The following is a 23,519-nucleotide window of genomic DNA, read 5'->3' as shown; positions in this document are numbered from 1 at the left end:
GGAAAATGACAAATTCTAGTGACACTTTTATCAATCCGTCACCCGCCATACGATTTCTATTTTTCTCTCAAATCGCACCGACCCGCACCACGCACACCCCTACTTGTATTTTCATATTTTTGTAATTTTTTTCTTTAATTTTTGCCTGCATGTAATTTCTCATTTTTTTCTCCCCTCGGATCATATCGCGATAAATTTCCAGGAAATTGATGGAATGTTGCTGATACAATTGGATTCTCCCACCAACCCCTCTCTCTCTCTCTCTCTTCAACTTTTTTTTTTTATATATATATATATTTTAAAAATTTTAATTGCAAGCAAACAGTTTATTTTCCCAAGGTCTTGCTTTGCTGAAACCAACTTTAACCATTCTTCTCACATTACTGTCAAAGCTTTCATACTCTCTCTCTTTCTCTCTCTCTCTCTGTAGAACCTCATTGTTTCTCCCTTAGCTTTCTCTGCATCACTTGGCATTCTGGTGAAGAAAGGTATGCACTGAGAAACCCATCTTTCCATTCTTCTTAGTTTTTGGGAAATGCTAGCTCTGTTTTTGTTCATTTTACTTCTTTGTAACTCTCAATCTTTAGTGGGTTCTTTGAATGATGAAGGACTTGCTCTGTTGTCACTAAAACATTCCATTACAGAAGACCCAGAAGGGTCATTGAACAACTGGAACTACTCTGATGTAAACCCTTGTTCTTGGAATGGCATAACATGCAAAGACCAGAGAGTTGTCTCTGTTAGCATTCCAAAGAAGAAACTCTATGGGTTTATTGCTCCTTCACTTGGATCTCTCTCTGAACTCAGGCATGTAAACTTAAGGAACAATAAGTTCTTTGGAAGCTTACCTGTTGAGCTCTTTGGAGCTCAGGGGTTGCAAAGCTTGGTTCTTTTAGGAAATTCCTTATCTGGGCCTGTCCCTTCTGAGATTGGGAAGCTCCAATATCTTCAAACCCTAGGTTTAGCACAAAATTTCTTTAATGGGTCATTACCCAAATCATTAATTCAGTGCAAGAGATTGAGAAGTCTTGATCTCAGTCGAAACAATTTCACCGGTCCTCTCCCGGATGGATTTGGGATTAAGTTGGTTTCGCTCGGAATACTGAACCTTTCGTTCAATAACTTCAGTGGTCCGATTCCTAATGACATTGGGAATTTGTCTAATTTGCAAGGAACTGTTGATTTGTCTCACAATGTGTTTAGTGGTTCAATCCCAGCTAGCCTTGGTGATCTTCCTGAGAAGGTCTATATTGACCTCACTTACAACCATTTGAGTGGTCCTATACCACAAAATGGTGCTCTTATTAACAGAGGACCAACGGCCTTTATTGGAAACCCTGGTCTTTGTGGCCCTCCTTTGAAAAACCAATGTTCATCAGACGAGGGTTTGAGCCCACCTTCCTCGTATCCTTTCTTGCCAAGTAACTACCCGCCTCAGAATACTGGCGATAAAAGTGGAAAGAGTGGAAAAGGGCTTAGTAAACATGCTGTAATTGCAATTATTGTATGTGATGTGGTTGGAATATGCCTAATTGGGCTATTGTTCTCGTATTGCTATTCGAGGGTTTGTCCTTGGAGCAAGAGAAAGGAAGAAAATGGTTACGGTTTTGAGAAGGGAGGGAAAGGAAGGAGAGAGTGTTTGTGCTTTGGAAAGGATGAATCTGAAACTTTATCAGAAAATGTGGAGCAGTATGATCTTGTACCGTTGGATACGCAAGTGGCTTTTGATCTAGATGAGCTTTTGAAAGCATCGGCTTTTGTGCTAGGAAAGAGCGGGATTGGGATTGTTTATAAAGTTGTGCTCGAAGATGGGCTTACATTGGCCGTGAGAAGATTGGGAGAAGGAGGCTCTCAGCGGTTTAAAGAATTTCAAACGGAGGTGGAAGCGATTGGGAAGCTAAGGCATCCTAATATTGTAATTCTTAGAGCCTATTACTGGTCTGTCGACGAGAAGCTGCTCATCTATGACTATATACCGAATGGAAACCTTGTAACTGCAATTCATGGTAAGCTTCGCCAAACCCTCTTGTCCAAAGTTTTGTTGTTGTTATTACTTTTTGTTACTTGTTGCAGTTATTATTTATTACTTTTACATCTGACCCTTCCAAACCCTGCAGTAGGGGAGCCTCATGCACTAGGCTTTCTAATTTTTTCAATTTTTTTTTTTTGGAGGTGTTTTGATTGTTCCAATCTTGTAATATTGACAGGGAAAGCTGGAATGGTATCCTTTACACCTTTACCATGGCCAGTTCGATTGAATATAATGACAGGAATTGCAAAAGGTTTGGTTTATCTGCACGAGTACAGTCCCAAAAAGTATGTCCATGGAGACCTAAAGCCTAGCAATGTATTGCTTGGAGCAAACATGGAGCCCAAAATCTCTGACTTTGGACTTGGACGGCTTGCTAATATAGCCGGAGGATCCCCAACCCTGCAATCAAGTCGAATTATCTCTGAGAAGCTGCATCAGAGGCAACAAAGCAATGTCCCATCCGAGGTCGGGGCACTCAATTCGGCTGCAAACTTTGGATCCTATTATCAAGCTCCTGAGGCACTGAAATTGGTCAAACCGTCACAAAAATGGGATGTTTACTCATATGGGGCGATCTTACTAGAAATGATTACCGGAAGAACGCCATTAGTCCAAGTGGGTACCTCAGAAATGGATCTCGTTCTCTGGATTCAACTATGCATTGAAGAGAAAAAGCCACTTTCAGACGTTTTGGATCCGTACTTAGCTGAATATTTGGATAAGGAAGAGGAGATGATTTCGGTTTTGAAGATCGCAATGGCATGTATCCAGACTAGTCCCGAAAGGAGACCTACAATGAGGCATGTCTCAGATGCTTTGGAACGACTGGTAGTGTCCAGTGATTGAAATAACAACTCCTAGCTGTGAAAAATCTTGTTCTGTCGATTAAGCGTAAAGTCGTGCTAGAACTGATGATCAAGGGCTCAACAAGATGGATTAATTGGACTTTTCAGAGAAAAAGACGAGCACAGGCGACGACAATATTTAAGACCATGAGGTAAGAGGTTGTAACTGTTTTTGTTGTGAACTGGGGTGGTGATATGAGCAAGAATGTCTTCTTCTTGCTTGCTTTTATTGCCAGATTGTTTGTCCGTATGTTGTTTCTGTTAGTATGCTGATAATTATTTGTTTGTTGTTTTCAATTTCCATAACTGTGCTCAGACCTATTAGCTAGGAAATAAATAGTAGCTAGAGAAGTGATGTATAAACTATTGAATACATGTGTGAACCACCATCATAGACCTCGGTCCCCTCCCATAGACCTCCGTTAGTAATTTTCATGGTTACGTTGTAGGAAACCAGTTCATCATGGAGATCATTTACAGATCATAAAGTTTTCTTCTTTACATCTAGGAAGGATGATGCTTTTGGAGCATTTTTGTTAAGATAGACCTGTCAAATAATTTAGGGCTAACCAACGTGGCTAGTCTGTTGGTCAAGAGTTCCCTGTACCTAAGGGACGAAACTAGAATTTCATCTTCACAAGGCCAAAACATGAACAAGAATATTATCATTTACTGTACACCTTATGAAGCAGTTTTTCATTTGATGAACAATTTTCATTTTTCTTTGAAAACAGTTTATATGCTTTTTAAAAGTAGCATGTCATGACAACATGTTCACAGGGACTAAAAAGTTAATGTACCTTTACAGCTTTAAGTTGAAGAAAAAGTGAAGAGGAAATGTTGTTCAATGATAGGGGGGGCCACTCTGTATAACACATGTATGAAACATATCATACATTTGAATGGTTTAAGCTACACATACAATGAATTTTTGCTGGGATGTCATGCCCTCCCATATGGTTTTCAAATAGTTCCTTCCCTGCTGTACCTCATAAGGAGGTTAGCTTTTATTTGTAACAGTAATGCTACGCACCCAGGAAAATTACAGAAAAAAGAGTTCAGAAAATGCAATGTGTGAATAATTTTTTTTTTCAAAAAAAAAGTGTAGTAAAAATGATAATTTGTGGCACTCTGCCTTTGGAAAATGTTAGAATATTGATGGTCACTAGAGAAGCTAGTGGCTGATGCACAGAATTCAGGGTTCTATCCAACCATGGAGATGTGAACTTTTGTTTTGTTGTTTTTTCAGTAATGCATTACTGATTGGTTCTTTCTTTCTATCATTCGTGTCTTGATTGCACTCATTGCCCATATTTTCTTGTGCTGTACCGTCTCTTCAGTTAGTGTGAGAAGTTCACACAGGCTTTCCTTGCATTCCAACTTTGTTCTCCAAATCTTATTTTTTACTTTTCCAGACCTTGTATACATACATATGTGCTTCAGATTTCAAAGTGGTTTCTCATCTGTTCTGTATCAAAAAAGCACAGGCGATTGGGCAGGAGACACCATCACAATCATCAACTAGAATAATTAAGTGTCTGGCTGCTCTCCAATTAACTAGAGTTTGGTTGTGAAAGAATGAATAGTAGAACACATAACATTTGAGAGAAATCATGGTTCAAGATTACCTGTAACTTACAATTGCTGTTTTTTTTTTAAGGTTAATTACACTCACCTCCCTTAAGGTTTGAAGAAAACACAATTAACCTCTCTTCTGACATAATTACACTGACAATGTTTGAGATCTCTAACAAAATTCTCATAATTTGACCTACAATGATGTGATATGATGCAAGTGTCAACTTTTGATTTGTGATACATTGCATTATATAAGGCCCAACTTTTGCCCAACTTTTTAGCACATATTGTGGATGAATTAAAGTGTCTAAATTATAAGTCTTTAGCACTTTCTAATCTTAAAAAAGTTAAAAATTTAAAAATCCTCCAAGCTATTTACCATGAACTAAAAAAGTCAAATGTTACATTAATTTTTTCATTCACAAACAAATAAAAGCTTTTTGAAAAATCACAAACAAATAAAAGCTTTTTGTCAATAATTTTTCAAAGGAGGACGATTTTCTTCAATCTAAAATTTGGGCTGGAGGGGATTGTTTGGGGTTGTGGGGCCTATCATGAGTCTTGTTTTGATAATTTTTTTTTTGATCGGTTGTTTTGTTTTGATAATTTGAAACGTTTATTTTGTCAGATACTTCATGTATTTCATTCTCCAAAAAAATTAGGACGATATAATAATTGTAACTTGTTCAATTTACTGTGTTTTTTACTAAAAAAATGAACGATAATTGTGTTTTTAAAAAATGAACCACATTTTTTTATGACAAATTGAATAAGTTATAGTTATTGGATTGATCTATTTTTTTTGGGGATGAAATACACGAAATACCTGACAAAATAAATGGTTCGAATTATCAAAATGAAGCTTGTGATGGGCCTCATGGGCCCAAACAACCCCCCTCTAATCCATATTTTGGACCTGAGGGAATCTTCCTTTTTCAAACACATTATTAACTTTTTTTAACTCCTAAAAAAATTTAAAAAATAAAAAGATCATAAAAATAAACTTTAAACACCCAATAATTAAGTTGTACAACTAAAGAATTTTTAAATTATAATTAAAAGAATAATAAATCATAACCAAAAACGATTGTCGTAACAAAAAGAGCAATACTTGGTAGCTCGAATATAAGATTGGCTCGAATGGTTCGAAATTCACTTTGCCGGTCGTCTGTCAAACGTCCTGCCGGTCATCCAAGCGAATGCCCGGCCAATATCCATTTGAGCCATTCAATTCCCTCCAATTCGAACTATCACGCTCTTTTCAAACAAAAAAAATGTATATAGAAATAGGATGTGTTCCATTGAATTTTCCTAGATTGAGAACCCCACATTGAGATGAGAAGGAATACTTGGTCTGAGGTTAGAGTGGCCAGAATTATGGAAGTCGTACGGAGCACATGTTGGTCGGAATGGAACTGAGATCAAACGAATCAAATTGAATGATGGGTAACATCTCATCTCATCTCATCATAAGAACAATTTGATCTGTCCCTTCCTTTCAGATTTTAACTGTCTCTGTTAATACGACTTTCCATTTGATACAGCTTTTTTCTTTGTCCGAAAGTGGCTAGCTAAGTACATACATTTACTGCTACGTTTTTGTACTTGTTCGGCTCCATACTCCGCCATTCATGCTCAAACCATCACATTCCAGTCAAGCCAAGCCACCCGAGTCCCCCTCATATAATTGTTCAAACAAAACTTGCCAGGCTGTAAATGGATCAGATTTAATCTGAATTCGATCCGATAATCCGAATTCGTTTATAAAAAATCCGATCCGATAATCCGAATCCGCTTAATCCGTTTATTAAACGGATTGAATATGAAAAAATCTGACCCGACCCGATAATCCGATCCGATTACTCTCATTTTGAATGAAAAAAACACAAAATGAAAAAAAAAATAATCAAATTATATAAAATTGTAGCTCAATAAATAAATAAATAGATCGAATCGGATATCCGAAATCATCGGATTCGGATATCTATAATCGGATATAGACTAAACGGATTCGGATCGGATTGGGGTTTGTCTTAATCGGATCAGATTTTGACAGATCCGATCCGAATCCGATCCATTTACAGGTCTACTTGCCACATAATGATTTTGTTTATTTTTATTTGGGTCTAGCTTGTCTCAAGTTGAGATCAAGACTGGACCCGTCCAGTTCGGCCCATGGGGTTCATTTTTTGGGTCCGTTTTGATAATCTGAACCGTTCAATGTGTAGAACTCGTCGAGTAATATATACTTCTAAAAAATCACGTTGATCGGATATCAATAGTTATGTGATCAAATCAGTTTTGTATAAAAAAAATGGACGGTGAAAAAATTAACGGTTGATAAAAAATTGTTTTGTTCACATAGCTATCGATATCCGATCAACGTGATTTTTTCCAGGCATATAGTACTCAACGAGTTTTACACATTGAACGGTTAGAATTTTCAAAACGGGACCCGTGGTGGGCCCTCACGGACCCAATAGCACGGTCCAGTCCGATCTTGGACTGGACCAAAGCCACCGCCTATTTATATATATATATATATACTTTAATTTTTAATTTTTGATTTTTATGTGTGTGTACATGACCAGTAATAATTTGCTAATATAATTTTTCAAGCATCACCAAGTGCAGAAGAACCCATGGTTAAGTTGCTTAAAGTCAGGAACGGAATCAACATTTCATTACTTAAGGGGTTACAAGAAAAACAATTTTTTCACCATATACATAAAACACACATGTATGTATATATGATATATAAATTATATATACATAAAAAAAAATTAAATACCACAGAAGCAATTGCTAATAGGACGAATAAATTTTTTTTTTTGATGTAAAATAGAAAGCGAATTCAAGATAAAAGAAGATTTTTGTACTGGGAGCCATTTTATATATAAAATGACAAATATATTTTTAAAATTCTATGACAAATAATAATGTTCACAGAAGTAAGGGGGCCATGGCCTCCCATAATTTTGCCTTAGTTCTGTCCCTGCTTAGAGCCTCATGATCTCTATAGTGTGTCATACTAATCCAAAAAATTTTAGAAGATCAACACAAGCACCACGAAGTTGTGATTATATTTACTTCGCTACATATTCAAAAATTAAAAATTCCTTTTCCATTGGTACAAAGCTTGCATTTAAATTGAAATCATCAAATTACAAAGTTAAATAAAAGACATTGTCAAACAATACGAGGGAGAGAGATTAAGCAAATACCAATGATGAGGGAACAAAAGCTTCATTCTTGGGCACAATCCTAAGCCTCTTCACGCAATCTACAAACTCGCTGTTCAGAATCATTAAACTGCCGATTAGCATATTAAATTGAACCATAATCCAAGTTCTAGTAAAATGATCAATTTATTGATCAATTTAAACGGTTAGAAATAATGACAGTAAATAACTTACTTCCATGGAACATCACCAGCTGGCCTCCAATTCCCATCTGTGTCTTTGTAAAACAAGGAAAATTCTGACCCAACTTGGAATAACTGTAACCCAGATATGGATTGTCTACCTAAACAAAAATCAAACTTAATTATGTTATTATTAACTTCTTACATGGATATTTAATCTCATAAAGATTTTATACCCTACCAAACATGCCTTCAAGTTGAAGTGCAAGTGATGAATAACCCGGGTGATCAAGGATGCATATTTTCCGGCCAACAATGACCCCATCCATATTGACCTTCACATAAGTCCTGCGTTCTTTGCTTTGAACTCCCTCTGTTTCATCGTCATAATTTTCTCGGGTTTTTCTCTTATATCCCACTTTTGAACTTTTCAACTTAGGATTCAACTCTTGCCAGTCTATCAGGTCTCCATAATCATCTGGCCTCACAAAGGTTGAAATGAAAATTTTGTTTAGCATATTGAAATGATTGTTAGCATCATTAAAGAATTCGTCACCCTTTCTATCATCTCCCTTAAATCTCATTTTTCACAGTTTTACATTAATCATAAAGATGTGGTTCTCCATATGAGGCTTATGTTTTCTAGAATGCATTTCACTACCAAAAATAAAATGTGGTCGAAACATTTTCTTTCTCACCTCCGATTTCTTTTGATCACAGTTAAATTCTTCCTAGTTTGTTTGTACTATCAATGGTTCTCAGCTGTTGCACAATATTTTCTTATACTACTCCATGAAATCCTAATTATTTCTTTAAAAATTTCTACCTGTATAGATACAACCTAACTAGGAATTATACCAGTTTTTCTTTTAGTGAACTTTTTTCAATAAATGCTCAATTTTTTTTACTTTTTTTGATCCCTTTAGACTTAGATGATCTTGAAAATTTTAAAAAATGGAGAAGTTCTAAAAAAAAATCCACCATATATGAAAAAAGCAAATTTATGAGGTTTTTTTGGTAGAAAATATTTGTTTTTGTCTTTAGTGGGCTCTTTTACTATTATTATTATTATTATTTTAATTTTCAAGGTTGTTTAGTCTAGACAAATCTAAAAAGTAAAAAGAATTTCCACAATTTTTTTATTTTAAATATTGAACAAATTGAGGCAAAAGTCGGCTTAAAGCGAGCTGCCAAATGAGGCCAAACTAGAAAGAGTGAAAAGGGTGAGAAGGGAAGTACCGGTACCATGAGCAGATGCATGATAAGCTTGAGGCTGCAAGGTCCTAAGACTAAGTCCCAAGTCAATTATTCCATCCCCCTCCTTGGCTTCATAGTAAACCGAGTGAAGATTTTCATGGTTTAGAAAGTATCCTGATGATGATGTGTTTGAATCCATTGAATATCTTTCGCGGAATCAAAAATATAATTTCAGTTTAGGCAGCTATGGTACTTCAATATACACTCACTAAAGACCTATATATATAATATATATACTTATCCGCAGTGAAGAAAGAAGCAGACATGGTGCATGAGATGTGGGGGACATGGAAGACAAGGAAGCCTTTTGCCCATTTTCAATCATTGAGGAATTGTTAGGTTACTGTGTTCTGTCACTTATAACATGGATCAACTCAAGGAAGTAACAAAAAACCAGAAGAACAAGGGATGGCCTAAGTGATCTTAAATAAAGTGGATATGGATTTTGCATCCCGACATTGCTACAAAGATCCATTTTTTTTTTTTGGTGAGGTTCAAATCTGACAGTGATCGGAGGTAATAGAAAAGAAGCAAGGTGTATGAGGACTATGGTGATTAGTGTTAGGAGTGTCTTTGCATGATGTTTTGTGCTTCAGTTCACAATTGCCTAATCGTTAATGTTTGCTTAATTTCAATTTCCATTGTTCTAAAAAGAAAACTTTTAACAATTTTTGCTTGTTCATAGACACACACAAAAAAAGAAGTGAGAATTGAGACCAACAAGTTGTTACTCGCTTATAGATTCCTGCACATTATGTTTGTACATAAGAAATTGGAGTGAGTTTACCAGGTAATTGGTATTACTACCCGAAAGACGGGAAAACATCAATCTCCAAATCCATATAACAAGAAACCAAGGGCAACAATGGGAAGTGCTGGAATCTGGGGCTGAAACCAAAATTTCATCTTAGGAGGCCAAGATTTGATTAGAACATTTCATGCAAAAACATTAAAAAAATAATAATAAAAAAAAGTTGTTTTGTACATTCATATCATGTGTACATTAATGATAAAATATGACTGTATGACTTAATTTAAACATGACAATGAACAACCCTTTAGCTACAATAACAATGGATGTAGAATCATCAAATAACTACCCATATTATTTTTCCTTAAAATATAAAGTTATCGAATTTCCTACGCCACATCATGTAAGTTTAAAATACGTACCAAAGTTTTATTTTTAAAAAAATTTACACTAAAATATGAATAATGAAATATCATTGATTATAATATAAAAGAGCCCTTATAGAAAGTTGCAAGTTTTTTTTAGCTATACAATACACAAACTTTTTTAAGATCAAAGGAGGGCAGGAGAAATATCATTGGTTATAGTGCAAGAGATCAAATTCTTAACACTATGCTTAATTAGCAGAATTAATAATGAGAGAAAAAAATTCATGAGATTAGTGTAAGATTCATTATTTAGCTAAGTTAGTGGAATGAATAATCCCCTCTTATCCACATCTGTTTTGCATTGACTATGAAATTATATAATTCTAATTATATATTTATTTTGTATTATTAGTTGTAAGATTAAAAAAATTCACCAATTTTATTGGATAAAATATCCATTGAAATCTAATCTCAATAACAAAAATTGTTAATAAACACTGAAATGTAAGTCTCATGAATTAATAATTTCAATCCTATGCTACAATCAATTCAATCAAATAGACCATTACAATATAAAATAAAAAAAAACTCTTAAAATATCAAGAGGGCCATGACAACCCTGGAATCCCCTTCCCATAGCATCAACAAATCAGCAAATGAAATCAGTACATAGCCCATATGAGACTCAATATCAAGTAAACAATTGACAGTACAATAAGTTTCAAGATCTTAGCTTTCTCTTTTATTATTTGTTTTGTTTTTTTGTTTTTGTTTGAACAAAATAGAGATAAAAGCGAAGAGAAACAGATCGACCAAAAAGAAATAGCACAAACTGCAAAGAAGAATCAAGACAAACAGAACTGTGGAGAAGCCCAGGCAGACTCAACTTCACAGCATCAACTATACTTGACATAGCAACACATTTAGGTTATGTTCAAATCTTAGATCTATCAAGTAAAAATAAAACAAAAGAGAAATGAAAAACATATCATGGGAATCTCATTCTAGTTTGATTTTCTTATTTGTACTTTGTTAGTTTTGGCCCAATTTTTTTTTTCTTGCGGAAAACATATTTTGTATTTTCTAACTTTTAGTATGACGGCAAATGAAAGGCAATGGAAAATTTTTCTATAACTAGCAAAAAATAAGTTTATTTGGGCAAAAAGTGTTTTCCAATTCTGAAAAGTGTAAAATGTTTTTTAGACTAAAGTCTTATCAACGCCACCACACTTTCTCCACCTCTACCACACTACCTTTGAGGCGTGTTTTAGACACTTAAGTAAAAATTGCCCCACTCGAAAGAGTTTGCTACCAGATTCAAAGCAAGCCATCATGCTGCAGATCACAAATTTGAAGTTTCTTTCAAGAACGCTTTACACGAATTGCGTGTAAGACTGAAAGAAAACAAAGAGAGAATGGAAGAAATTCGAAGAGAGAAATCTGTATTTGGATCCCTCTTTTTTATTTGTTGACAATCAAGAGACATGATTTCCACCAATTCTCAATAATCATAACCTTTCAATTTGAATAAAACATTATTTCATTTGAATTTTCAAAAATCTGAAAATACATGTTTGGTCATAACAATGGTGATCAATTGAGTGGGACACAAATCTGAGCATCACAAGAGGATTTAGAGCATTGGAGTGTACAAATGTCAGAAATAAGAAGAGGACCACTCTCTCTGCATCCAACACAATCATCAGCAATGGTCCACTGATATTCACATTATGAATTGATGTCTCATTCCCAAATGAGGACTATGGAGTTTTTTTTTCATGTACCATCAAAGTTAACAAATGGCAACAACAGTCCATGGAAGTCTATATATGTATACATGGACCATGGTCCTTGACATCATCAGTAACAGCATGCCAAGAGCTGAGCAATCTACTATAAATTGAGACATTGATGATTTTGGTGGAATATATCCCACATTGTTTGGATTTGCCCCATCTATACTAGTTATAAGGCTCTAGTTTCCCTCTCCTTAATATTTGGGTTTTAAGGAAAAGTATGGGTTAAGCTTTTCAATTTGATATCAGAGTTTGGTTGGGCCTGTGACTGGTGTACCGTTTGTTCGGCTAGTGAATGTTGAAATATGTTCCACATTGCTTGGAGTTGCCTATCTTTGTTGAAATCTTTTTCATGTCTAACATATGTATGATACCGCGAACTGTTTGAATATTTAGTATTTCTGGCAGGCGGCACCCAAAAAAATAAAATAAAAAAGATAAGGGCGAATTACACTAATAGTCCTTATAATTTGGGAGAAGTGTGAGTTGAGTTTTTCAATTGATTGCCCATCTTTGTTGAAATCTTTTCATGTCTAACATATGTACTAGATGTGAATAGTTTGAATATTTAGTATTTCTGGAAGGTGACACCCAAAAAAATAAAATAAAAGATAAGGGCGAATTATACTAACAGTCCCTACAGTTTGGGCTTCGTGTCATTTTGATTTTTGATTTTTCAATTGTGACACATTTGACCTTGAATTTTGAATATTGTTTTAAATAAAGACAATTAAAGATATTATTGCTCAATTTCAAGGGCAAAATCATCAATTTGATAAAATATAAATTAATTTGACAAAAATAAATGTCAAAAAAATATTTTTAAATTTTTAAAAATTATTTCTACCCACCAAGGATAAAATTATGTAAAATTGATAAATCTTTTACACATTTTTTTTACCAAATTAATTTTTATTATGTGTTTGGATGATTATCATGTAATGAGTGGTTATTTTTATTTTAAGGGTCAAATATGTCACAATTGAAAGTCAGAGACTAAAGTGACACAAGTCCCAAATTATAGGGATCTTTAGTGTAATTCACAAAAAAGATAATGCAAAATGATATGCAAAAAATAAGTTTATGCTTTTTTTTGCCCTTTTTTTTGACAAATTCTAAATCCAAACACTGTCTTAATACTTCATAATGAGGACTTATAGGAACCGAGGAATTGAAGAAATGCCACACATAGGAAGTTTATAATGCAAAATTATAAGGAAAATTTGGTTATAAATCTCCTTTACTTTCTTTTTATTGTTAAAAGGACTAAGAAAAAAATTAAACTTTTTAAACCCCCTCATAATTATAAAGTCTTGCATAAAGGACAAAATTTATAATTTAAATATTTTATTAGACTATTATACCCTCAACTAAATTTTCCTACCTTTTCCACCCACTCTTTCCTCACCTTCTCTGTCTCTCACCTCCCTCTTTCCCTTCCAAATCTAAAGCTCTGTTTCTCGACAATTTTGGTAACTTCTTCTTCTCCGGCGATGATAGCAACGTCATCGTCATCACTCTCCTAGCCAAGTCCGGTCAGTTATCAGGCGAAACTCCAGCAATCAACAATGCCGGAATTGATCTCTACGATGAACTCATCAAGAACATCAGGAATGAAATCAACTACGGGCCGGAAATTTGTCCTTCGGTGCCGGAATCGAATGAGATCGTCTACGAGGAGAAACAGATCGTCTCTAAATTAAGGCATGTTTGGTGGAGTTGTTTGGTTATACATATTTTTTTAAACACAGATTTGAGTTTTGAATATGTGTGTGTATATATATATATATATATATATATTTGTGTGTATGAGTGTTGTTGAACACATGTATTCTTTTCATTGAGATTTGTGATTGTTGATCAAGTTTTAGAAGTTTTTCTTCTCAATTAGATATGTTGATTTGTTGATTAATTTGTTTTGTTTTTGTTTGTTTGTTTGTTTTTTATTTATTTTTGTTGTTTTGTATCTAATTTCATTTGACAGAACCAGAGTAAAATTTTACTCTGGTTCTATTGCTCTGTTTTTTTCATTTAACAATATCAGAGTAAAATTTTACTTTTATACAGAGTAAAATTTTACTTTTGTGTAGAGTCTAATATTTTACTCATTTTTTAGAATAAAATTTTACTTTTATACAGAATAAAATTTTACTTTTTGTTTCAGAGTGTAACATTTTACTCTTATTCAGAGTAAAATTTTACTTTTATACAGAGTAAAATTTTACTTTTAGTTTCAGAATGTAAAATTTTACTTTCATACAGAGTAAAATTTTACTTTTAGTTTCAGAATGTAAAATTTTACTTTCATACAAAGTAAAATTTTACTCTGAAATATATAGTGAAGATAACTTAATAGGAGAGCTGATAGATATGAGGGTAATATAGTAAAAAAAACAAGTTTTAAAATATTAGAGGGTTTTGAAAGTACTTATATAATTCTTGTCCTTTTGAAAGACAAATTAGATAGTGAGGGGGGCTATCACCAAATCCCCCAAATTATAATGCCAAATCGAAAAAAGAAAGAAATGCCTTCAAATGTTTTTTTTTTTATATAAATTATTTATTTTATCTGGTTTTGGGTTAAAATTTCATGTCTAGACTACATATTGGCACATTATTGCTTGTTATATGTTTAATGGATTGATAGTAAATTTTAACATTTTTTTTAGAACAATTTCAATTATACTTTTCATTTTTTACTTACTAAAATATAAATTAAAAAAAAAGTATAATTTTCAGTTTGCCTAATTATTTTTTATCTATACTCTAACGTTATTATTTATTTTATTTATCTATACATACAAATTATTTAAAGACTCTTAAGACTCTTTAAATATAACTAGTCTTAAAGAATTTTATTAAAATAATCATTGTAATAACTAATTTATTGATGTAATTAAAATATAATAATACTAACATGTTTGGTTCTTGGAGATGCTCTTAGTTCATCATGAGATATTGATTTACAATAATTGCTCATGCAGTTCAAATTACTCTCTCAAGTCTTGTATTTGGATTTGGATTAGCTTGAATTTTATTTTATTTTTTTGGTACTAAAGATTAGCTTGATTCATTCAACAATTTTTCTTCAATTTGTAAAGATTCTGGAAAGATGTCATTTTCATGTCCAACTTTGCTGCATTTGATAATCTTATTTATCAATTATTATTTATTTAATCAATCAAAAAAATAAAACAAATATTCCGTAATATTGAACTGTTACAAGAATCTTTCTTCTAAGCAATTGCAAGTTGCAATGAGTCAAGCTTGATTCAGATGCCTATAAAAATTTAAAACAAACAATAATTTTCAATTTTGGCTCCACCTTTTAATATTTTTCCTAGTTTCCCACAAATAATTCATAACTCGACAAAATACAGAAGAAAACAAATTCACAAAAACAGAACCAAAGCCAGCTATGAACTAACTGTATTTTAATTAAATAATTTATTTATTTTTTGGGTTGTCCCTGTACTGTAATCAATCATCTCCCTCCCTCAAAGAAGAAACCCAAATCATGAACACTACAATTCTTTCAATTTCAAAACTCAATTTTAAAATTCCTAATCTTTACTCTGTTTTTCTCTCAAACTAAGCAAAGCTTATTGCTAATCTCTGCTTAATTCAACAATGTCATTCTTAAGACACAGAAACCATTCAATCTCAGCCTCAGATCCAAAACCCAGAACCCAATTTCTCTCTCAATCCTCCACTTTCAAACCCACCATTTCTAACAACAACAACAACATTGATGGGTCTAATGAAACCAAAAAGCTTTTAACAAAAAAACCCAAGAAGAAGAAGTTATTTACGTCGGTGACACTCAGAGGACTGGGATGTGGGGCAGCGTCGCCGGTGGTTACGGCGGCGGATTTGGAGGCTGAGAGAGTGCGGCGGAGGAAGAAGAATAAGAAAAAACAGAGGAGGACAACGACGTCGTCTAGTCCCAATACTCAGGGAGTTGTTGTTGTGGTTGATGTTCAAAGTGTTTGTTGTGCTCCTGGTGTTGGTATAGCCTCCGATGTTGTTCCCAGAACGAGGGTCGATTCTGAAAGAACCAATCACAGAGTGGTAATCCTTATTATACATATGATTTGACTGAATTCTTCTTTAATGCTTTTGTGTAAATGGTGGGCCTTTTATCTGCATCCCCTCCCCTGCTCTTGTTGATCAAGGATTATTTAATTTAGTTTAATGTCTGGCTGTGTTTCGATCATAACTTTAAAGGAAGAATTTGAAATGGAAAAGCAAAAAGATTTGTAAACTGTAATTATATTTCATTCACATTTTACTCTTTTTTTTTTTCTAAATCACTACCAAAATTCATAATTCAAATACAACCTAAATACAGATTTTCTTGCATGTAATTTGATACACCAGTTTTTTTTTTTCTTCCCAATTTCATATCATAAGCATTATTGATTCTTATGTGTTTATCCATCAATTAAATTAAGTTTTATGTTGACATGTTCTTCTAATGTTTCAGATACTTGTAATACAATTTGTTTCTTTCAATTTTGAGTAAAAAGAGTTAATGTTTTTAAGAGAAAAAATAAAAATAAAAATATAAACTGATAGGAAAAACTTATTTGGCAAGCTATTTTCGAGAGCTATTTTCAGAAAAGTTGTCTTAACACTCCCCTTTTTTGCAAGGGAACACCTTTTAAGTTGTTTTCTGAATTTTTGAATTTTTTTTTTTCAGAAAAATGAAAACTATAGGTTGTTTTTGAACCTTTTTCATTATTTTTGTTTTAGAAAACTCGAAAAACAAACATGCTAGACAGTTTTTCTCTTCTATGTATTGTGGCTTCATTGAGTGATGCAATTTACTTGGATGATTTGGCAGCGGTCTTGTTCAGCGAGGGGAACAACCAACGTTGAGCGTGCCTCTGCTTCAGATTTGCCATCAGCATTTGATACAAATAATGCTCATCGTCTTAGACGCCATTCTCCTAGACAACTTCCACAGGTTAACTATTCTAGTTTTCTTCATTGTATTTGCTCGGTTCTTTTTGGCATTTCAATAGCTAACATGGGTGAATTTGGAATTTGTGAGAGCTCTGGTGCTCCCTTGAATTTGAATAGCACCTGTGCTTTTCACATATATACGATTCACTGTTGAAAAATTTATTGAGTAGTGTGGATATTAATTAGTACTAAGTACTAACCGATTCTAGATCTAGAGTAGAGTAATTTGATATTCTGCACTTGTGGCCTGATAGTCCTAATACTATGTATGTATGTATTCTTTCTGATCATATCATAGTGAATCCGCAATGACTGTGGACATAGTCCTATTGAAATTATGGAATAGATTCGAAAACTTGGAATAATCTTTGGTGAACTACATCAAACCCTACAAACTAATGAACAACAGACATACACAAGGAGGAGAAGGAACCTTATCTCTCTTCATTGTATTTTCAAAGCTTCTTGAAACACCACTTACAGGTTTTTTATGAAAATTTTCATCATGAGAAGCATTATCATCTGTTGGAAAAATGGTGTAATATAGGCTTATTTTGGGCTCAAAGATGGCCCAAAATAAGCCTATAAACCAAATTTTTCAACATACATCCCATTCTTAGTAAGTACAAATTTATCATTCTCAAACACTAGCCTAAACTCTTTCTTAATCAACAAAGATCCGGAAACAAGATTCTTGCGAATGTCCGGTACATCCAGCACATTGTTGAGAGTGAGTTCCTTTCTAGATGTCATCTTGAGAACAATCTTCCTTTGTCCATCAACTTTGGAAGTTGAGGAGTTGCCCATAAAAAGTTGTTCACCATTGTCCACTGTAGAATAAGATGTGAACATCTTTTTGTCGGCACAAATGTGGCGAGTAGCACCAATGCTCACCCATCATTCTTTAGGATTTCCGACAAGATTTGCCTTGGAAACAACTGCAGAAAGATTGATGTCATCTACATCATTGAAAATATTGTCCACTTCGGTCATATGGGTTTGAGCAGGCTTCTTACTTGTTCTTCTTTTGCTTTTGCCTTTGTTTTTGCTACGGCAATCTTTGGCCCGGTGTCCCTCTTTGTCACAGATGTAACATTTGCCATTAAACTTGTATTTTTTATTTTCTCCCCCTTTAGAGCCTTGTGATGAACTTTCTCCAGAAGACTTCCGTTTCTTGATTTTTGAAGCATGTTTCACCACATTTGCCTTAGACTCCATAGGATGCTTACCAGTCCGCTTTTTAGAATTACGGTTGTCTTCTTCAATCCTCAAACGCACAATTAATTCTTCTAAAGACATCTCTTTGCGCTTATGTTTGAGGTAGTTCTTGAAACCTTCCAGTCTTGTGGTAATTTCTCAATTAAGGCTGCAACTTGGAAGGATTCACCGAGAGACATGCCTTCTGCGTGAATGTCATGCAGAATGAGTTGGAGATCTTGAACTTGGCTGATCACAGTTTTAGAATCAACCATTACAAAATCCAGGAATTTGCCAACCACAAACTGTAGACGTTGTATAATGTGTTGTCAAGTCCGTTCAAGATGTAGTTCCGGCAAAGGAAATCGGCATGTTTTTAGGCATCAACTGCAGCAACCACTTGTCGCTCAGTTTCATCCTCTTTCAAAATAGGAGCATCCTCACGGAGGAAACGAGCCAGGTTTAGAGTTGTAAGATAGAACAACATTTTCTGTTACCATCTTTTAAAATCAGTTCCTGAGAACTTCTCTGGTTTCTCACTGTGATTTACCGGTACTGTCACAACAGGAGAGGGGGTTGGCGAAATTGCAGCCACTACACTAGTACTTGTTTGAGCATTTGTTTCAGTAGTCATGAATTCTAAATTATAAACAAAATTATAATTAGAATTTATATTACACAGAAAATTAATCCAAATTCACAGAATTAAATTCTGTAAAAATAAAAGAAACAATAATGTAACTTTTATTTTTCAATTAGTTTGGAAATAAAATAAAATTTTATTTAACCAAATTAATTCCACACAGAAAATTAAATTTCTGTTTCACTTCAATAATTAAAAAAAAAACTAAAACAGAATTTTTTAATTAAAGAACACTCAGAAATAAATTTCTAAAAACCAAAAATAATTTTTGACAAAATTCCACAAATAAATATTCTGAATTGTTAATGACACCAGTATATTATTACTAGTTGTCAAAGAAAATAGACAGTATATTACTACTATCTGTCAAATAGCATATAATCACTATTTGTTTTTCCAACCAGAATATTATTTTGTAAATCCACAAAAAATAATTTTTGTAAAAGACGAAAAAGAAAAGGAAACAAACGAAAAATTCTGTAAACAGAATAATTCGAATTTGTCTTAAGATTGTTGGAACAATTTTCTGTGTAAATAAAATAAATAGAAACTAAATCAAACAAAATAAAATAAAACTTACATAATTTATTTTGTCGAACCAAATGAAAAATAAAAGACCAAGTCGAGTGTGTGACACTTTGTCCTTAAGACAGATTCGCTCTGCTACGGTGTTTACGGTTATGTGACGTCTATCTCTCAGGATACAATGATCTTCACAAATTTGTAGTGGCACTCCAAACAAATTTGTACGGCGAACCAAACTTGTGTTCTAACTCTCTGAATTTTATTCTAAAACTAATATGAAGAATCATGTACTAAAGATAAAAGTTTGGACAGCAAAAGAATATTTTCGAGACTGATTTTCGGTGTCCAAGATTGCTGGAAATGGTATGAATTTATAGGCAAAAATCTAACCCGAACAGGTACCAAATTGAAGTGAAAAGGTGCACATTTAAATTGAACAGGTGCAAGCACTATTCAAACAGATAACTGTTGAATAGTTGATTTGTCCGTTGCTTAGAACAATTTTTCAAACAGTTTGAAAAAAGTATCCGTTGGTGGAACAGTTTTTAAACTGTTGGAATATTTTTATTAAACTGTTCGAATAGTTTAATCAATAAAGGAAGAGGTACATTCTTAGGAAACCACTTTGAGCCCAAAATTGAGTAGGCCTCAACCGTCTTTTGGGTTGGGTCTGAAGAGGTGATGTGTTCCTTACCGCGTGGCAAGTCACACGGTGAAGACGGAACGTCAAAACCATTTATGAGTGAATGGGAAGTTGAGTTCGTTTTCGGGTCTAACATTAATTTTTTAGACAAAATTCATTTGAATTTTTTCAAAAAATAAAAATATAAAAAAATTAATGTGAGAATTTAATTTAAATCTAAATTCAAATTTTGGTTTCCTAAGTGGTTTCCTAAGAATGTACCTCTTCCTTTATTGATTAAACTATTCAAACAGTTTAATAAAAATATTCTAACAGTTTAAAAACTGTTCCACCAACGGATACTTTTTTCAAACTGTTTGAAAAATTGTTCTAAGCAACGGACAAATCAACTATTCAACAGTTATCTATTTGAATAGTGCTTGCACTTGTTCAATTTAAATGCGCACCTTTTCACTTCAATTTGGTACCTGTTCGGGTCAGAGTTTTGCCTATAAATTCATACCATTTCCAACAGTCTTGGACACCGAAAATCAGTCTCAAAAATATTCTTTTGCTGTCCAAACTTTTATCTTTATTATTCTTCGTATTAGTTTTAGAATAAAATTCATAGAGTTAGAACACAGGTTTGGTTCGCCGTACAAATTTGTTTGGAGTGCTACTACAAATTTGTGAAGATCTTGTATCCTGGGAGATAGACGCCACATAACTGTAAGCACCGTAGCGGGGCGAATCTGTCTTAAGGACAGAGTGTCACACACTCGACTAGGTCTTTTATTTTTCATTTGGTTCGACAAAATAAATTCTGCAAGTTTTATTTTATTTTGTTTGATTTAGTTTTTATTTATTTTATTTACACAGAAGATTGTTCCAACATCATCTACTACGAATGTTGTTCACTAGAAAAAAAAGGACATCTAATTCTTCCTTTACATTAAAAAGAAAAATGTGCGATCTCCATAATTTTAAATGCTGCTAAATGAATAACTGTGAATTGGTGCAGTTTGTTATGTTCCAACACAATCTGCTCTTTGGAGGAAGTTTAGATGGATATGATCAGCATGGGGATTGGATGTTTGATGTGGACAATATGTCATATGAGGTATTTGTATATTGTTCCTTATTCTGATTGTCTTTGCAATCTTTTTTGTAAAATCAACTTTGTCGATGTCAATCTCTTTATGCCCTTTTGCAGGAACTGCTCAATTTGGGTGATAGGATTGGCTATGTGGGTACAGGGTTACATGAAGATGAGATTTTTCGCTGCCTAAGGAAATCGAAGCACTCAATGTCAGAATCCTTTCCACTACTTAAGTCTACCAACAAAGATTGGAAGTGTAGCATTTGTCAAGTGAGTTCATCACACCTGTTCATCTTTCTTCCCATTTAATTTTTTGATAAGAGTTGCATAGGTCCGCTTGGATATGGAAATAAAACCTCGTCATAAGGATACTTGGACATAGACGAGACAAAAATGAGATTTTAGGTTTTAGGATCTATACTTTTTGCTAAACTTCAAATTTTAGGTATCTTTCATAAGAAAATTTCAATGTGATGTTTAAATTCATCAATCAAATATTCTGAAAATGTATCTTAGGTAACAAATCTGGGGATAATAGATGGCGCATTACATTGTGTATGTTGTATAATTTCCCTGTGAGGGATTAAGCTTAGGATTCGTCTAAGCCCACCAATGAACTTAACAAACATGACACAAACTCATACTCTTAACAACATTCATATGGTAGTTAAACAAGGTTATTGTTAAAAAACGCAGCAATTCTCACTTCTTGCTTATCCTTTTAACCTAGAGATGGTTACGAATGATAATGAACCGTAAAAATTTCTTTATTTCTCAAGATTGTAAGGTAGTGTGTGATGTGTAGCTAGAGGTGCTGTTATTTTCGTTCTGTTTTCTTTCTATCTTTTGGAGTGCTCCTTGTCCTCAGGTTTTCTTGTAATCTTTCTTTCTTATTAATAGTACTCTCTTATTGTTGTTGCTGATGAAACAATAAAATAAAATAAAATAAATGACCATAAAAATATTTGTTGTCACACAGGAGGGCTGGAAAGCAGATGATAAGATGGGAAGACTGGATTGTGGACACTATCATCATTTACATTGCATTAAAAAGTGGCTTTTGCAGAAGAATGCATGCCCGGTCTGCAAAACTGCAGCTGTAGCCAACAAATGAGGCCGGAACGCCTTTGAAAGTCATCTCCTTTCAACCAAACTAGTTTTGGATAGAAGTTTCAACTCTCTACTTTGCTCTATACAAGTACACAATTTTTGTTGTACCATTTAGGTCCCTGTTTACCTTGGCCTTCTGGTTCGAGTCAAGTTGCCAAAGGGGGGGGGGGGGGGGAAGGTGTGGGTTATTTTAATTTCCCATCAGATTTCAAATTGCTTCTAGTTCAAGAGGGGATAATGATTCTTGATTACCTCTGTTTTTTTTTTTATACAACAATGAAGATTGTAAAATAATTGCAAGCCCTTTTATTCTACCGGCCATTTTCGGATTTGCATTTTACTTTTCAACCTAATGTGATGGTTTCTAAGAGCATTCGCAATAAGTTAGCTAAACTATCCATTTAGCTAAAATAGCAAGTCAAATTCAAGAAAAATCTCTCCAGCAGATTAACTAAAATAGTTTTGTGAATAGTTTTTCTCCTTTTCTTTTCTCACTCTCATTTTCTCTCATAAAAACATTAAATGAATATTTTAAAAGAAGATAGTTAAAATAAAAAGTATTGTTGGAGTGTATATTGATTAACTAAAGTAATAAAGTGAGATTTTGGCTAGGTAATTTGATTAGTATTACTGGAGATGCTCTAAGTTGTCCTTTTGCGGTGAAATTAAACCAACGAATGATAAGTTTTGATGTTTCACACATTCACTAAAACTAGTTTAGGAAGGGTAAGATGATGTACACAACCTTACCATTTTAGAGAGAAAGTGTGAATAGAAAGGCAAGATATGTTGGGTTTATGAATAAGGATGGCAAAATTACCCAACCTAATTATATTTGATCCAATTTGATTTATAAAAAAAAAAGTGAGTTATGTTAGAAATTCCAAATAAATTACTAAATTTTCTATTAAACCTCTCATATGGTGTGTGAGACCCACACACATGTGATTTGTGTGGGTCCCACACCCATGTGAGGGATTTGATCAAAAATTTGATAATTTATTTTGGATTTATAGCATTTCCAAAAAAAGTTTAGGAGAGTATTAATAAAGTAAGGTAAAGTACAGTACAGGGATAGATGGGTTAAAATTGTCAAAGTTAGGATAAAATACGAAATCTTATCGTTAAAATAGTTGAGTTTAAAGACAAGAATTTGTGCACGAAACTTGAAAAAACCTGACCCGTTGTCATTCCTATTTATGAAGTTTGATATTAGTATGCATTGAACCATATGGACGTGGATCCAACTCTGTGGTGAGTTGGCAAGGGGTTACATGAAGTGAATTTTTTGAGTATTAAGGTTTATTTTGAGAAGATAGTTAAAAGTTATCATTCAACTTTTTTAACTCATTTAGGATTACATT

At 33.5% G+C, this 23,519-nt stretch overlaps 3 protein-coding genes across 3 annotated transcripts; 2 read left to right on the top strand and 1 right to left on the bottom strand.

Moving 5' to 3' along the window:
• The first annotated feature begins 315 nt into the window (after window positions 1-315).
• LOC114264101 (receptor protein kinase-like protein ZAR1) lies at window positions 316-3,240 on the top strand. Its single transcript, XM_028204710.2, has 2 exons — window positions 316-2,006; window positions 2,208-3,240. The coding sequence occupies exons 1-2, from the start codon at window positions 536-538 to the stop codon at window positions 2,876-2,878; spliced, it is 2,142 nt and encodes a 713-aa protein (XP_028060511.2). The 5' UTR covers window positions 316-535; the 3' UTR covers window positions 2,879-3,240.
• A 4,358-nt stretch (window positions 3,241-7,598) lies between these two features.
• On the bottom strand, window positions 7,599-9,373 carry IAA32 (indole-3-acetic acid inducible 32). The gene is made up of 4 exons (XM_082872409.1): window positions 9,021-9,373; window positions 8,061-8,391; window positions 7,872-7,980; window positions 7,599-7,749 (listed from the first exon to the last, which is right to left on the bottom strand). Exons 1-4 carry the CDS (start codon window positions 9,213-9,215, stop codon window positions 7,668-7,670), a joined length of 717 nt encoding a protein of 238 aa, XP_082728535.1. The 5' UTR covers window positions 9,216-9,373; the 3' UTR covers window positions 7,599-7,667.
• A 6,006-nt stretch (window positions 9,374-15,379) lies between these two features.
• On the top strand, window positions 15,380-22,495 carry LOC114277488 (uncharacterized). The gene is made up of 5 exons (XM_082870871.1): window positions 15,380-16,062; window positions 16,838-16,960; window positions 20,968-21,066; window positions 21,160-21,315; window positions 22,025-22,495. Exons 1-5 carry the CDS (start codon window positions 15,622-15,624, stop codon window positions 22,157-22,159), a joined length of 954 nt encoding a protein of 317 aa, XP_082726997.1. The 5' UTR covers window positions 15,380-15,621; the 3' UTR covers window positions 22,160-22,495.
• Window positions 22,496-23,519: the final 1,024 nt, after the last annotated feature.

This window comes from Camellia sinensis, chromosome 5 (assembly GCF_055761805.1).
Source record: "Camellia sinensis isolate YWXY chromosome 5, ASM5576180v1, whole genome shotgun sequence".
In the NCBI taxonomy this organism is placed as follows: Eukaryota; Viridiplantae; Streptophyta; class Magnoliopsida; order Ericales; family Theaceae; genus Camellia; species Camellia sinensis.
This window is presented reverse-complemented; position numbering and strand designations above follow the sequence as displayed.